Source organism: Eschscholzia californica, unplaced genomic scaffold (assembly GCF_041429995.1).
Source record: "Eschscholzia californica isolate CP2 unplaced genomic scaffold, dmEscCali1.0.p SCAF_2, whole genome shotgun sequence".
In the NCBI taxonomy this organism is placed as follows: Eukaryota; Viridiplantae; Streptophyta; class Magnoliopsida; order Ranunculales; family Papaveraceae; genus Eschscholzia; species Eschscholzia californica.
In genome coordinates this window covers 7,428,751-7,443,591 of record NW_028238309.1, presented here as the reverse complement: position 1 = coordinate 7,443,591, position 14,841 = coordinate 7,428,751, and the positions used below count along the sequence as shown (strand labels likewise).

General features: G+C 36.8%; 1 protein-coding gene across 1 annotated transcript; it reads left to right on the top strand.

Annotated features, from left to right (window-relative positions):
- The first annotated feature begins 72 nt into the window (after positions 1 to 72).
- Positions 73 to 1,057, top strand: LOC147555798 (uncharacterized). Its single transcript, XM_086658538.1, has 2 exons — positions 73 to 708; positions 950 to 1,057. The coding sequence occupies exons 1-2, from the start codon at positions 73 to 75 to the stop codon at positions 1,055 to 1,057; spliced, it is 744 nt and encodes a 247-aa protein (XP_086514664.1).
- The last annotated feature ends 13,784 nt before the right edge of the window (positions 1,058 to 14,841 follow it).

The window sequence follows — 14,841 nt, the reverse complement described above, 5'->3', positions numbered from 1 at the left end:
CACCAAGGTAACTTGACTGTTACCTCTTACTTTTCCTAACTGAAGTCTCTCTAGGATGAACATGACACAGTAATGCCTCCACACTCCTGTGTTTGTGGTGCTGGTAAGGGTATGCTTGAATATGTTAACAAAATTCGCATCATTGAATTTCTCGAAGGCCTTCATGATCGTTTTTTCGTTATTCGAAGTAGTATTTTACTTCTAGACCCTTTGCCCCCTTTTGGTAGGGTGTATACTTTGATTAAGCAAGAAGAGCAACAACAACACATAACTGTTGGTGCTCCCTTTGACTATTCAGCTCTCGCTGCCAAGGTGACTGCTTTTCAGTCACAACAGTCAGATCCTCCCAACCGGGGTCATAAACCTCGCCCTTACTGTGAGGCTTGTGAACTACACGAACATACTATTGACCGTTGCCACAAAAATGTTGTTTGTGACCACTGTAAGAAAACTGGTCACCCCATTGAACGGTGTTTCATTCTCCATGGTCGAGCTAATCGTTCTCATGGTACTAAGCGATCTTTGGCGGTTTGTGGTGCGTCTACTTCGAGCTCTTCTCCTGCTCTGACTATCTCTAAAGAAGACTATGATAAAATCATGGCTCTTATTCATCGACATTCTTCGCCTCCTGCAACTACTCTCCTGACAGGTAAAATTAATTTAAAACTTTCTAGTTCATGGATTGTTGATAGTGGTGCTTCTAACCACGTGTGTCCCTCATTGAGTGTTTTTACTTCTTATCAAACTGTTCCCCTTCCCTTTATGTTCAAATACCCGATGGGAACACCTTTTTAGTTCAACATGTGGGTAAAGTTGTTTTCTCTGACTCTATCTACATCGACAATGTCTACCACATTCCAAGTTTTCAATTCAACTTGATTTCTGTTAGCCAATTAAGTAAATCTCTTAATTGTTCAGTCATTTTTAACTCAACTCGTTGTGTTTTCAGGCACTTTCGACGAAACGGCTGATTGGTCAGGCTGATGAAGATGGGAGTCTCTATTACTTACGTAGTACTTTTCCAGCACTTGCATTCAATAAGTCGCTCGATGTTTAGCACCGTCGCCTTGGAGATCCAAGTTGAGGCCGTTTACGTTTTCTTTCCAAACGTTTTAATTATATTTCTATTCCTCATTCGGATAATTGTACTGTTTGTCCTATGGCAAAACAATCTAAATTGCCTTTTAATAAAAGTAATTCTATTAGTACTTTTCCTTTTCAATTAGTACATGCTGATATTTGGGGACCCTTTCTTGTCCTATCACTTTCAAATAAACGTTACTTTCTCACTTTAGTTGATGATTATTCTCGTTACACTTGGACCTTCTTAATGAAATCTAAGTCTGAAACGAAGTCTTATTTAGATTTTTTTTCTTCAACTTCACAATTAAACAATATCAGAAATCTATCAAATCGATTTCTTTTGATTTGGGTCTCCTTAGCACGTGCCCTATTCAGACCTTCGTTCTGATAACGGAACTGAATTTCTTACAAAAGACCTTCAATCCTGGTTCCAATCAAATGGCATTGTTCATCAACGTAGTTGTGTCTACACTCCTGAACAAAATGGCGTGGTCGAGCACAAACATCACCACTTACTCGATGTCGCTCGTGCCTTGCGTTTTCAAGCTAATCTCCCCCTTTCCTTTTGGGGTGAATGTATCAAGACGGCTACTTATCTTATTAACAAGATGCCTACCCCGCTTCTTTCTCACAAATCTCCTCATGAGCTCTTATACGGTGCCCTGCCGGACTATCAACTTCTTCGGGTGTTTGGTTGCTTATGTTTTGCCCACAACGTTCATGCTACAAACAAATTTGAGCAACGAGCGAAATCAGGCATCTTTGTAGGCTATCCTGTCGGCAAAAAGGGCTACACAATATATGATCTCGAGAGTAAGAGTCTCTATGAATCACGAAATGTTCGCTTCTTTGAGGATAAATTTCCCTATTCCACAGTCTCTCTTGATTCTTCTGAATCCCAGACATATACTCCCTTCAATCTTCATATTGTGGATGATCACATTGAATATCCCCCTCTGACTTCTGCTTCACCTAACCCAGACGTGCTTTCTCTGCTTTCTCCTGCGGGTTCTCCTGCAACTTCCCCTTCTAGCAGTGAAGCCCCAGATATACCCCCCTCGCCTACATCAGTTTCAGCTGATTCTCCCACCCCTTCTAGGCAGGTGGATAATCTAGGTGATGATCCTCATCTGCATTCTTCTACTTACCAGCAGTCTGACGCCTCACTCCCTTCTGCGCAGACTGATGACTCGCTTCCTCCTGAGCTATTCACTTCTCGTCCTGTTCGGGATCGACACCCGCCAAGGTACTTGGCTGATTACATCCTTGCCAGTTCTAAATCTCACCCATCACGGGCTCCCTACCCATTAGTTGATTATATCACTTTTGAGAACTTCAGTACCCCTCATCGGGCCTTCCAAACCTCCGTCATCACGACGGATGAACCTAAGTCTTACAAAATCGCTTCCGCTTCCCCTATCTGGCGTAACACCATGTCTAAAGAAATCTCCGCACTCGAGACCAATAATACTTGGACTCTGACTCCCTTGTCTTCTGGCAAGAGACCTATTGGCTGCAAATGGGTTTACAAAATCACGTATCGTTCTGACCGTTCTATCGAACGTCAAAAAGCACGCCTTGTTGCAAAAGGTTTTACTCAAATAGAAGGTGTTGACTATCATGACACATTTTCCCCTGTAGCCAAAATGGTCACAGTCTGTGTCTTATTATCCCTTGCTTCCATTCAGGGATGGCCCCTACTTCAATTAGACGTGAATAACGCTTTCCTACAGGGTGACTTAGACGAGAGGTCTATATGACCATTCCCCTTGGTTTCAGTAAAAGCGGCGATAATCGTGTTTGTCGCTTAAACAAATCCCTTTATGGTCTGAAACAAACCTCTCGTCAATGGTTTGCCAAATTCTTATCTAGCTTACAAGCTGAGGGCTTTGTTCCATCTTCCTCTGGTCACTCACTTTTTTGTTATTTTCGTGGTTCGACTTCTATTTATATTCTTGTTTATGTTGATGATATCATCATCACCGGCAATGACCCTAAGGAAATTCATTGCCTCTGTCTCGAGAAACATTTTTCTCTTAAAAATTTGGGGCGCCTTCAATATTTCCTTGGCCTTGAGGTTTCCTGGTCTCCGAAGGGTATTTTCCTATGTCAACGGAAGTACACCTTGGATATTATACGAGATTCTGGTCTCCTTGGTGCCAAACCTTGTTCATTCCCTATGGAACAACGCTTAAAATTTCTACCTACTGACGGCACCTCTTTGGACGATCCAACTTCTTTTCATCGTCTCATAGGACGCCTTCTTTATGTTACTGTCACTCGTCCGGACAATCCTTTTTCAGTGAACTATTTAAGTCAGTTCATGCAACACCCCAGTTCAGTCCATATGGATGCTGCTACTCGAGTTCTACGCTACCTTAAAGGTACTCTCGATTACGGAATTCTCCTATCTTCAGCTAGCACTCTGACTCTTTCGCATTCTACAGCTGGTTTCTTTACCATGGTTGGTAATAGTACATTGTCGTGGCGTTCTAAGAAACAACCGACGGTTTCCCGGTCTTCTGCTGAGGCAGAATATCGTGTTCTTGCTTCTCTTATTGCGGAGCTCCAATGGTTGAAATACCTGTTTCAAGATCTCCGCATTTCTATTCCAGAACCATTTTCGATTTTCTGTGACAATAAAGTAGCTATACACATTGCTGCCAACCCGGTCTTTCATGAACGCACCAAGCACATCGAGATCGATTGCCACTTTGTTCGTGAAAAGGTTTCCTCGGGCCTCATTCAAACTCACAACATGCGCTCTGCTGATCAAGTAGTTGCTCTCTTCACCAAACCTCTTGGTTCTGATCAATTCCAACGACTGCTCTTTCCAAGTTGGGCTTGACTAAGATTTCTTCCCCTGCTCCAACTTGCGGGGGGGGGGGGTATTGCCGTATCAAGAGAAAGAGAAGGAAATCTCCGACGGATCAAGAAATAGGAAATAAATTTCCTATATAAATTCTCTATGTTTGTAATATATACAAAACCCTAATGTAACACTATATATACAACTTATGAATAATACAATTGCTCTGTGTTCTAGTTCCAGTATTCACTACAGGACATCTAATTTCACACAAGGCTCTGGAGTGCTATTTTACACCTGGAGACTGAATTTTGCATGATTTTGTTATCGACAACTTCATTTTTCACGATTTTAATTATCATTTTTCTTTAATTTTTGTTGCATCGTCTTCTTCCATAAATTTACCTGGAAAAGCTCCAACATCATGAAGAACCACTCCATCATGTTGTTAACTTGGAGGTCGGATTCTCTACTTTGGTTTGTCAAGTTGGGGCTTTGACCGATAAGTTCAAGGAAGAAACTGATGTATGGGTAAACAAAAACGAGTAAAATTGACAAATTCGAAGGTGTTGACAAAATTTTAGCTTTTCCTGTAAAAGATCAAAATTTTAGCTTTTCCTACATCATGGCACATATTGAAAACTAGATGCTCCCACTGCTTCTAACAGTCTAAGAAGACCCCAATTCATGTAATTAACAAAATTTATCTTTTCCTATTACTACTTAGGGAAAGAAGAAGACCAACACTACCACATCTCTGGGCCCCCTGGCACCCCCTTACTAACCCGTTTATCAAGTTAAACACAGATGTATCTTTCATGGATATCAAGGTTACAGCAGGTATTAGTACTATATTCTATAATCATCAGACGGACTTTTTATACGCCCACGCTTCCCTCATTCATACTAGATCGGCGGAAGAAGGTGAAATTATAGCTATAGTTGCAGGTATCAAATGCGCGATCAACCACAATATCAAACACCTCCATATTGAAAGAGACAACCAAGTGTAAATGTATATAAGTGAAAATGGTGTATTTGTTATTTTCTCTTTTGCCTTGGATAGTATTGTAATTGTACATCACTCTTCCTTCTATAAATATAATACTAATGCCTACATTTAGGGCATCCTGATTCTCTCAATTACATGGTATCACAGCCGCCAATCCCAAAGAAAATTCTTTTGGGTCTTTGTGCCTCAAGCTATCATCAACCATCTTAACAACCCAAGTTATCACATCCATTGGCAAACCAAAGCATACGTTCCAGTGATCAAGAGCCTGCTCAAGAATTTCCAGGAAGTCATCTTCTCGCATCTTCCCCGTTAAGGCAATAACCTTGCTGATGCTTTAGCTAAATGGGCTAGGACTAATAACATTATTAATAACTGGGAGTATTGTAATAGCACTCTTCTTATCTAATCTATTATTCTTCGCAACAAACACCTTTGAGTATGTAACTATTACTCATGTATATTTAAAAAGGTTATATCTAATATGTCAATAGGATCTTAATCTCATATTGAATTTTGATCCTAAGTGGATGGTTAGTCGAGGTATGAAATTCTAATCTCGGCATAATATTAGATGGTCCCTCAAGAAAGACATATATTGTGAGATCATATCAATCATTGTGTATAATAGCTACGAATTCATAAAAGTGGTGAAAAATGTGACCTAAAAGGTACAAGTTATTTCCTTTTTCTTATAAGGATCTACTCAAATAATTGGTGATAAGAAATTGTCGGTTTTTGCCAAGATGTTCTACTTTTGAAGAAGACTAAATGCTCTAAATCTCTTCATGTGCGCCTTCTAGCAAGTGTACACTGTATCTAAGAGGATGACAGAACCAGGGCAGATACTGACATGCATTTTAGTGGTCCGACTGAGTTGTAAGCAGCCTTTAAACGTTTTTCATGATAGGCAAATTTGTACAACTATTGACAATCTTCTTTTAGGTTAAATGAAGATGATTAGTGATATTAATTGAATGAAGATGTTTGAATTATCAGGAAATTGAGCCAGGGCCGGCCCTGACATTTATGTGGCCCGAAGCGAGTTGGACAATTGGGGCCCCCTATACCTAGTACGCGTAAATTCATACACACACACGCACACATATATATATAGATATATATATATAACATACATTTATACACATGTAAATGTATAATGGATGACAAGCTTATGACCGTGGTAGACGAAGCTGAAAAATCATGACTAGTAGAGGTAAAACTTTGTGTAATGGCCAGCGCTTTGGGGAAAGCTAAATAGTTTCCGGGGTGTGAAATTTTAAAGGAAATATGTAGAATTTTAGAAATTTTCCGGGGAAATAAATTTTAAAGGGAAATAAAAAAAAACACTCCACCTCACCTCACTCTATCTCCACCTCACCTCACTCTCTCTCCACCTCACCTCTTTGTCTTCTCCGATTTGGTCGCCGGCCGGAAAATTTTCCGACCGGCGAACATGAAGAAAAAAAAATATATATTTTCACTCTTTCTCTCTCTCTAGAAACTCCGGCGAAGGGGTTTCCCTTCGCCGGAGTTCCGGTCTGTTGATGAACATATCTGGTCTGTTGATGAACAGATCTGGTCTGTTCTTCAACCGACCAGAACTCCGGCGAAGGGAAACCCCTTCGCTGGAGTTTCTAGAGAGAGAGAGAGAGTGAATTTTTTTTTTTTTTTTTATGGTCGCCGGCCGGAAAATTTTCTGGCCGGCGACCTAATCGGAGAAGATAGAGGTGAGGTGGAGAGAGAGTGAGGTGAGGGGAGGTGGAGAGTGAGAGAGGTGAGGTGGAGAAGTATTTTGCTTTCCCCCTAAATAAAATTGTCAAACAAAATTGACCAAATTTTGACCAAGTCTTCACACCCCGGAAACTGTTTAGCTTTCCCCAAAGCGCTGGCCTTGTGTAATGGACAACAAATTCCCCTCATTAGTATCTGACTACAAAGCAATACACATAACAATATAAAAGTTCTTGCAGTCAAACTTTCTACGTTGACTTATGAAAGCTCGATGTACAAAACACCCACTTTATCCAACCTCTTGACTATATTCAAAATTTATGATACACTGAGACGACAATCGTGACAAGACTCGGAAAAAAATTATTTCGAAACTAGATTCCATCTTTGTATACAAGTAGTACCGTCGAAGTTTAAGATTTAGTAACTAATATATTTTCGCCAAATTCAATTAACAAAAAGTGTAAAATCACAAATAAATAGTATCACTCTAGTCCATTTATTAGACACGATAATAATACGAAGAACAATAACAAATATATATATTATTAGTAATACTACAATTCGTAATGATACTACTACTATTAACAATAATAACAACAATTAGAGAAAGATATATACTATTGTATGTATATACATATAGAGAGATATAAGTTATACGTCTGTGTATATATACAGAGATTATGAGAGAGGTAAGGTTTTTTTCTTTTTCTATTTGAAAACAATGATATCTGACGTGGGATGTACACGTATAAAAAAAAGAGAATGGAGGAAGAGAGACTCAGAGCATCTCCAATGGGACACTCTAATAAACACTCTAAAAGTCTAGTTGTCAAGTGTCAAATAAAGATTCTCTTTCCTAGTGTCAATATAGAGACACTTTAAATTTGTTTGGTCTCTAATGGATATCTCTAAAATCTCTCTACTTAATACACATGTCATTCTTAAATTGAATATGGAAAAAGTAGTTGAAACGAAAAGGTTTCTATTGGTTTAAATTTTAAAGTGACACTTAGAGAGTCTCTAAGAGACTCTAGTTTTAGAGTCTCTCTCTCTCTCTCTAGACACTCTATAATAAATGTGTCTATCTCACAATAGAGTGTCTAACAAAGTGTTCCGTTGGAGATGATTTTTTAACAAAAACTCCAAAAAGTCATGTAACACTATAAGTGTTAGAGATTGAGTGTGTCGTTGGAGATGCTCTTACATAACCCATAAGACCGGGGGGCCATTTTCTTCTCTTTCTTTGTTACGATTGGGACCACCATTACATTGGGGCCACGCCACTTTCTTTTCTTTTCTTTTGTTAAGATTGGGACCACTTATTATGGAGAAGCGCTTTATTGGTAATGGCCCAGTTAATCTAAAATACCCTCCAGGCACTCAGCTGAAATTTTTGTTTCATATCAATTTGTGGTGGCCCCTAAAAATTTGTGGTCCAAAGTGAGGCTTTGATTACTTTGAGCCAGGGCCGGTCCTGAATTGAGTCGATTTTAAAAAAATTTAAGTTAAAAAGACAAATTATGTTCTTTTTAGTTAAAAACCAACAATTTCTATTTTATTTTTTTTGTTAAAAAAATCAGATTTTTTTATTTTCATATTTTGTTTGGTTAAAACTCATAATTTTCGCAAAACTGTTGTAAGGTGTTGCAAAGTTGTTGCAAAATGTTGTATAACTGTCGCAAAGTATTGCAAAGTTGTCTTAAGGTGTTGCAAAGTTGTCGCAAGGTGTCGTAAAGTTGTCGCAAAGTGTTGCAAAGTTGTCTCAAAGTGTTGCAAACCTGTTACAAATTGTGACAGATTAAAAAAATACCTAGAGAGCTAAAGACCAAAAATAAGTTACGTCTTTAATTAAGACAAAAATAATTTCTGAGGCAAAAGTGCATAGGGTATAAAATTCACACTTATTAATCACTAGGGTATATCCCGTGCCCTAGGGCACGGACACTTGTATCAATCAAATGTTACGAAATTTATTGTTATATTTTATTGAGAGATAGATTTTTATTAGTTATTATTTTTTGTATTATTTTTTTGTTTCGTTTCTCTTAAATTAGTTATTATTTTATTGAGAGAGAGAGATATTTTAATTTCTTTTTTTAACCCTTGAAATTTATTTTGTTTCTTTTTTTCTTAAATTAGTTATTTTATTTCTAAGAAGGAAATGATTATTGCTTTTTAAATAGGTAATTTTATTTCTACGAAGGACTATATTCTAAATTTTGAGAAGAGCTTCTAGATAATATTTTATATTAAAAAATGATGTTTGTCCCAATCATCGTTTTCCCTTCTGTTTTATTATAGGGAGATTTGCTGTTTGGACCCCCTTTCTTAAAATTGACTTGCTGTTTGGACTCCCTTTTTCCAGTGTTGCACTTTGGACTCCCTTTTAACAGAATATTCTGAGAACATTCCATCTCCAAGGTTATATTTCGAAAAATTCCCACCTTACCCTTACATAATTAATAATATAGTTTGGACTCCCTAATTTATTTAATCCATCTTCTTCCTCCATGTCACAACACACCCCACACAAACCCTAGTATCCAAAATTAAGAGAATGACTAATTATTTGGAGGCGGTTCTAATGGTTCTGGCTGCACCACATGAGGAAGTCAAAACAACAAGTCAACAATGGTGGAAGGCTTAACACAGAAAGCCAAATTATTCATCAATTCATAAGGATTATCATCCTTGGTCCTAAAAGCAATTAAAACATCCATCTGTCTATTCAATAAATCAGCTTCCTTCAAAACTTCATCAACTTTGTCTTTGTAAAAGCCATTAACTTTGTTGGATTCATCATCATGTCTTTTGAAAAACAAAAGCTGGTATTCATCCGATGACATCAAGAATTTAGTCTCATATATAATGAGGGTGTTGTTGATGATTATCAGAAAACCCATCGTGGTGATAGTCAACAACCTAATATGACTTGATCTTCAATATCATGACCACCTCCTCCTCCTGAAAGACTTCTGAAACTGCTACTGTATCTTCTAATAAGACCACTAAAAGCTTTGTACACTGTCATAATTCTATTTGAAGTGTTTTAGTAGTTTTTTATTTGGGTTTGAGTTTTAAATGGTGGATTTCTTTGGGACTAGATTTGACGGAATCATAATTCATATAAGCTTCTTCACATTCTGGTATACCATTTGAGATTTGAATTCCTTCCCAAACTCATCTTGATCTTTTAATACTTTTGTGGGTTTCTTTGGGTTTGAAGATCACATCAATATCATCTGAAAATCAATGGAAGAATGAATGAAGTAATTACATGTTAAATGATGCCATGGGTAATGCTACTAATTTTAGAGTGAGAAAGGGAGAAGGGTAAAATAGTCCGAAGTGTTTGGAAAAGGTTATATTTAACATTTTTTTTGAAAAAGGGAGTCCAAAGTGCAACACTGGAAAAAGGGAGTCTAAACAGCAAGTCAATCATAAGAAAGGGGTCCGTCCAAACAGCAAATCTCCCTTTATTATATAGATGTTTAATTCACAATGAATATTAAAAGTAAAGTACTTATAATACTTTTAGGAGTTTATGACGGGTCGTTTGGCAGACTCAGCCCACTACTTTTGAAACTTTATCATGGGCCAGCCAGCCAGCCAGCCAGCCAGCCAGCCATTATCATGCACAACTGTGGACTGAGGGAGATAGCTAAACCAACAAAACTCCAACAGTATTTAATGGCATTCTACATTGTCCCCAAAGGGCTACCATATATTATCCAAAATGACCAACCTGAACTGGACCAGTTCACGATTCAACCTATGTCCTTTTTTATCAGTGAACACCAGTGATTTTTTTTTTTAGTTGAAGAGTGAACAGTGGTTAGATACAAATTAGACTTGTCCAAAACTGGTTGGATTGATTTGGTCGGTGAGTGTGGTTTTAGAAAACCGATGACACCCAACCAGGGACGGATTCAAGGGGGTGTGAGGGGGTGCGGCCGCACTCCCTGGATCCTCCCAAAATATTTGTGCACTTGTACTCACGACAAAATTGATGGTGTGTTTGGTTGCAGGATTTCTATCAAATATAAGATTTGGTATGATTCAAGAATTATTGGTCTATTTGGCTACCAAGAATCTTAGGACTCTTGAATCCTAAAGAATCCTAATTCCGAAATTTGTATTGAACTAAAATCCCACCCTACCCCACTAGGATTTGCTAGGATTTTGGTTTAATAAATCTAGATTTCAAACTTAAAATCAATAAAGAAACATTTCCTTCTACAAAATTATTATTTTTTCAAAACCCGATTTTCCCTAAAAATGTTTTTTCCCTCGAAAACCGGTTCTTCTCTAAATATCTATTTTTTTTTCCGGAAACATATCTTTCCTTGAAATTTTTTCATCTCCAAACCTTTATTTACCGAAATTTTCTTTTCTCGAAACTTTTTTTCCTCGGAAACTGTTTTTTAGATAACTGAATTTTTTTTTTTACTTCATGAAGACCGCTTTTCCCTAATTGATCGAAAAAAAACGATTTTCGTGAAAAAAAATGTTTCATGAAATCTCGGTTACCGAAAATAAATAGTTTTCGAAAAATTCATGTAAAAACGGTTTTTAGGGAAAACAATTTTTGAAAAAAAAAATATGCACGAAAAAATTTGAAAAAACGGTTGTTGAAAAAAAATTTATGAAGAAAACGGAGGGTTCTCGAATGAAGCGATATTTGAAAAAAAAAGTTTCGACAACAAGGTTTCTTCAATATATTTTTTGAAGTATCGTTTAAAAATGGGTTATTTCCCAAATAGCCCCCAACTTTATGACTAGTTTCCATTCTGGTCCTCACTTGATCTTTTAAGATGGTTGGTGATGCTAGTCTTTTAATTCATAAAGGAGTATATAAATACTACCTTAATCTAATTTAGAAGAAGATAACACAATTAGAAACGCACAAGAGAAAAGAGGATAGAGAAAGAGGCTTGTCGAGAGGAGGTTTGCAGCAGGGGTTGACTATTTTCAGTACTTACAGTCTCCGGTGTTAGTAAAATCCGGTTGTGAGATCTTCTCTGGTTGAAATGAAATTTCGTAGAGATATTTCTGACTTGTTCATCTAGTGTTAGACGGTTGGATTGGTATTTGGTGGTCGCGATCCAAGTGAATTTAGGGTCGTTTTGAACTGCATATTTCTGGGTTGTTTTACTCTTTCTTGTGAGGTTTTCTTCGTGCTTGAGATTTATTCTTTTGGAGTCTGAGTCTCGAGTTTTGTTCTATTGAACAAAGAGGACGTAGTTTGTAACTCAATTGCTTAGTATAGTGGATTTAGAGTGGAATACTTGTTCCGTGGTTTTTTACTTTTCATGTTGAGGAGGTTTTCCATGTTAAAATCGTTGTTTTATTTACCTTCAGTTCTTCGTTTATTGCTACCACAATTCTACATATTTTTCTCATAGCTAATACAAGTGATGAAAAACTTTTATTCCGCTACAGCCAACGCGCCCGTTTTCCCGACACCACTGATATGTATGAATTTCAACGCTTCTTGGTTTTATTAAAGATGGGCAGGTGACTGATCCTAAGACGATCACAAACAGAAGGAGAAATTAGTTGGTTTTTGAGTGGAAATTGTTACTAGTGTTATTATTAGACTTTACAAAATGGAAACTAATGCAACTCTGTTTTTCCCACCATTAATTCTAATGACTCTGTTATCATGAGTAGGTTATTTATCTAAATGCTTCATTTTTTTGTTTTTAAATTTATATATCTTGTTCGTTAGGGATGTTTTTACTTCAAAGGTTGTTACACGAGAGATGAAAGATAAGGAGAAAACAAAACCTTTGGCGACTAGTTGTAGAAGATAAACAGGAAAGGGGGAAGAGATTAAGAAAAAGAAATATAATGAAAAAAATAATAATTAAGAAGGCCAAATTTGGAAAGGTAAAGGTTGACTTTCTAGTCCATGTATAAAAATATAAAGCGGTCCCCACTGTAGTCAAACTTTGAAAAAACCTTGTCTTTTAGTGATTCCACATCAGCCGGGCATTAAAATGCTCAAAAAACTGGACACTCTAGCATCTCCCTTTAATATAAAACTAGGAGGCTAGACTGAAAACTGGTCAAAACTAGAGGACCAAACGGGAGATAACTATTTTCTATCCTTTCATTTTCTCCCTCTCAAAATCTCATCTATCTTTTTTCTACACTCTTTTCTTCTTTGTTTCTTCTTCTTTCTTACATAGTTATGCCGGTGGGGAAAAAGTCATCTACTTCTAGATAAATCAGTTGAAAAAAATGAATTCTAGTCATAAGATGTCGAAGGAAACAGTAGATGTTATCCAGTATTAGGCCATGGGCTTAGCAATTGTGGCATGGGAAATGTTAAACTCACTCACCATTTTTTGTTATATGCACTCACATCTCCTTCAATTTGAAAATAGACCCAGTTAGGCAATTATGACGTCCCTTAATGTTTTCGGCTTGACTGTCGCTACTGAGTAGCGCTTCAAAGCGCCGATTTTTGCTAAAGCCGGCTCCTCAGTCCTCTCCATATACACTCCAAAATAGCTAGTCCCAAGAGCGCCTATAGTGACAAAACAAGGGGTTGCTTTAAAAGTTCCTGCACTGAGCTAAGGGAACTAGAATTGCCGAGCCCAACCCAGAGGCCACAGTTATCTCACATTTACAACATAAAGATAGAACCTTAGTTGTAGGTGACTAAGAAAATATCAGATTAGCTCTTAATATAAGAAAATCATCAACCATTTAATTATTAACATCAACATCATTTAAAAATGCCCACTTACAAGCAGTATTAGAGGAATATAGAGTTGGTAATAGTCACACAAATAAATTGAAACACTAATCCAAAATGGCATAAATGAATATGATGTTTTTGGTAGCCTTGTGAAAACTCTCTTAATAGAGATACAAATATAATTAGGATATAAATTTAACATAGTAAGTTAGCTACATTTTTTTATGGGTAAAGATGAACTAATTAAACGCCTCGAAGTTCATATAGTTTAACGCAGCGGAAAACTTCGAAAAAAGAATTAAATCTTCGTCTAATATTATAGAACCGAAACTAAGAAGATTTCAACTAAAATACTAAAATTTATTGATTAAACTGAATGAATAAAACAACTCTTACATACCCCTTATATAGTCTTAGGGTTTCTTCAAAATTTCGTACCATCCCTCAAAATTTCGTCCAATTCCAACACCCGTGACTTCAGTTTTGTCTGTTTTACTCTGTCACCTTTATATACTTGGCCATTTCTTTCATATTTTTTTCGGCCAATTCCTTTACATCAGAGTTATGTGGTTCGTTCAAAATTTGAGACGAACTACACATCTACAAAATAAACTAGGTAATGCTGTAAGGGTACAATCGTATTACCACTCAATCAACAAAAAAGAAAAAAAAATTATTTTATTGATACATTCATTTGATGGAATATTTTCAATAGGGAAAATTACAATACTCAAACAAGATTTCCGTCCAAGTTCAAGAATTTCATGTCGATAAGATTAGTAACTTCTATGCTCAATTCACTAGAAAATGAATTCCCCTTTAAATCAATATATTGAAGATTTCTAGTTAATTTGAACAATTGAGAAGGAAGTTTACCATTGAGATTATTATAACTCAAATCAAGATATGATAATGAACTTAACTTACTAATCGTGCTTACTGGAATTTCACCTTGTAACAAGTTCTTGGACAAGTCAAGTTTTGTGAGGCCTTTTATGTTAAAAATTGGAGAAACAGCTTCAAATGATTCAATATAAAGCTTGGAGAGATCAAGTTCGAGGATTCGTTTAGTCTTCCGAGGATGATTATAATGACCACATATAACTCTGTCCCAATTTTGACAACAATCAGTATTTGAATCCCAAGTTTCTAAATCAAAAGATATTTCATTTGTGGATGAGTTTTGAATGAGAGAGTGTTTGAAACGGAGGAGGATTTGTTTGTCAGTTTCAGGACAAGGTAGAGAATAAGAGAAGTTGTGGGGAAAAGAGAATAAGAGAAGGAGTAAGTGGTAGACCAACCCATGGGGAGATAGTCTTGACATGATTTTGTGTTTTGGCCCTCAATATTCTTCAATTAGTAAACCAAGATTGTTCTTATTTTATAGTATGAAAGAAAATAGGGCAGCCTCAACAAGCAGGGATAGGAATGAAGTAAGCAAAAATGATCTTGTAAGGCAAATGGTCTAGCTTCCCAAAATTCAAAGCCAAT

Coding starts and splice junctions, on each gene's coding strand:
- LOC147555798 (XM_086658538.1), top strand. CDS start 73: ATGCCTCCACACTCCTGTGTTTGTGGTGCTGGTAAGGGTATGCTTGAA. Junction 709..949: donor ATAGTGGTGCTTCTAACCAC/GTGTGTCCCTCA, acceptor TTGTGTTTTCAG/GCACTTTCGACGAAACGGCT.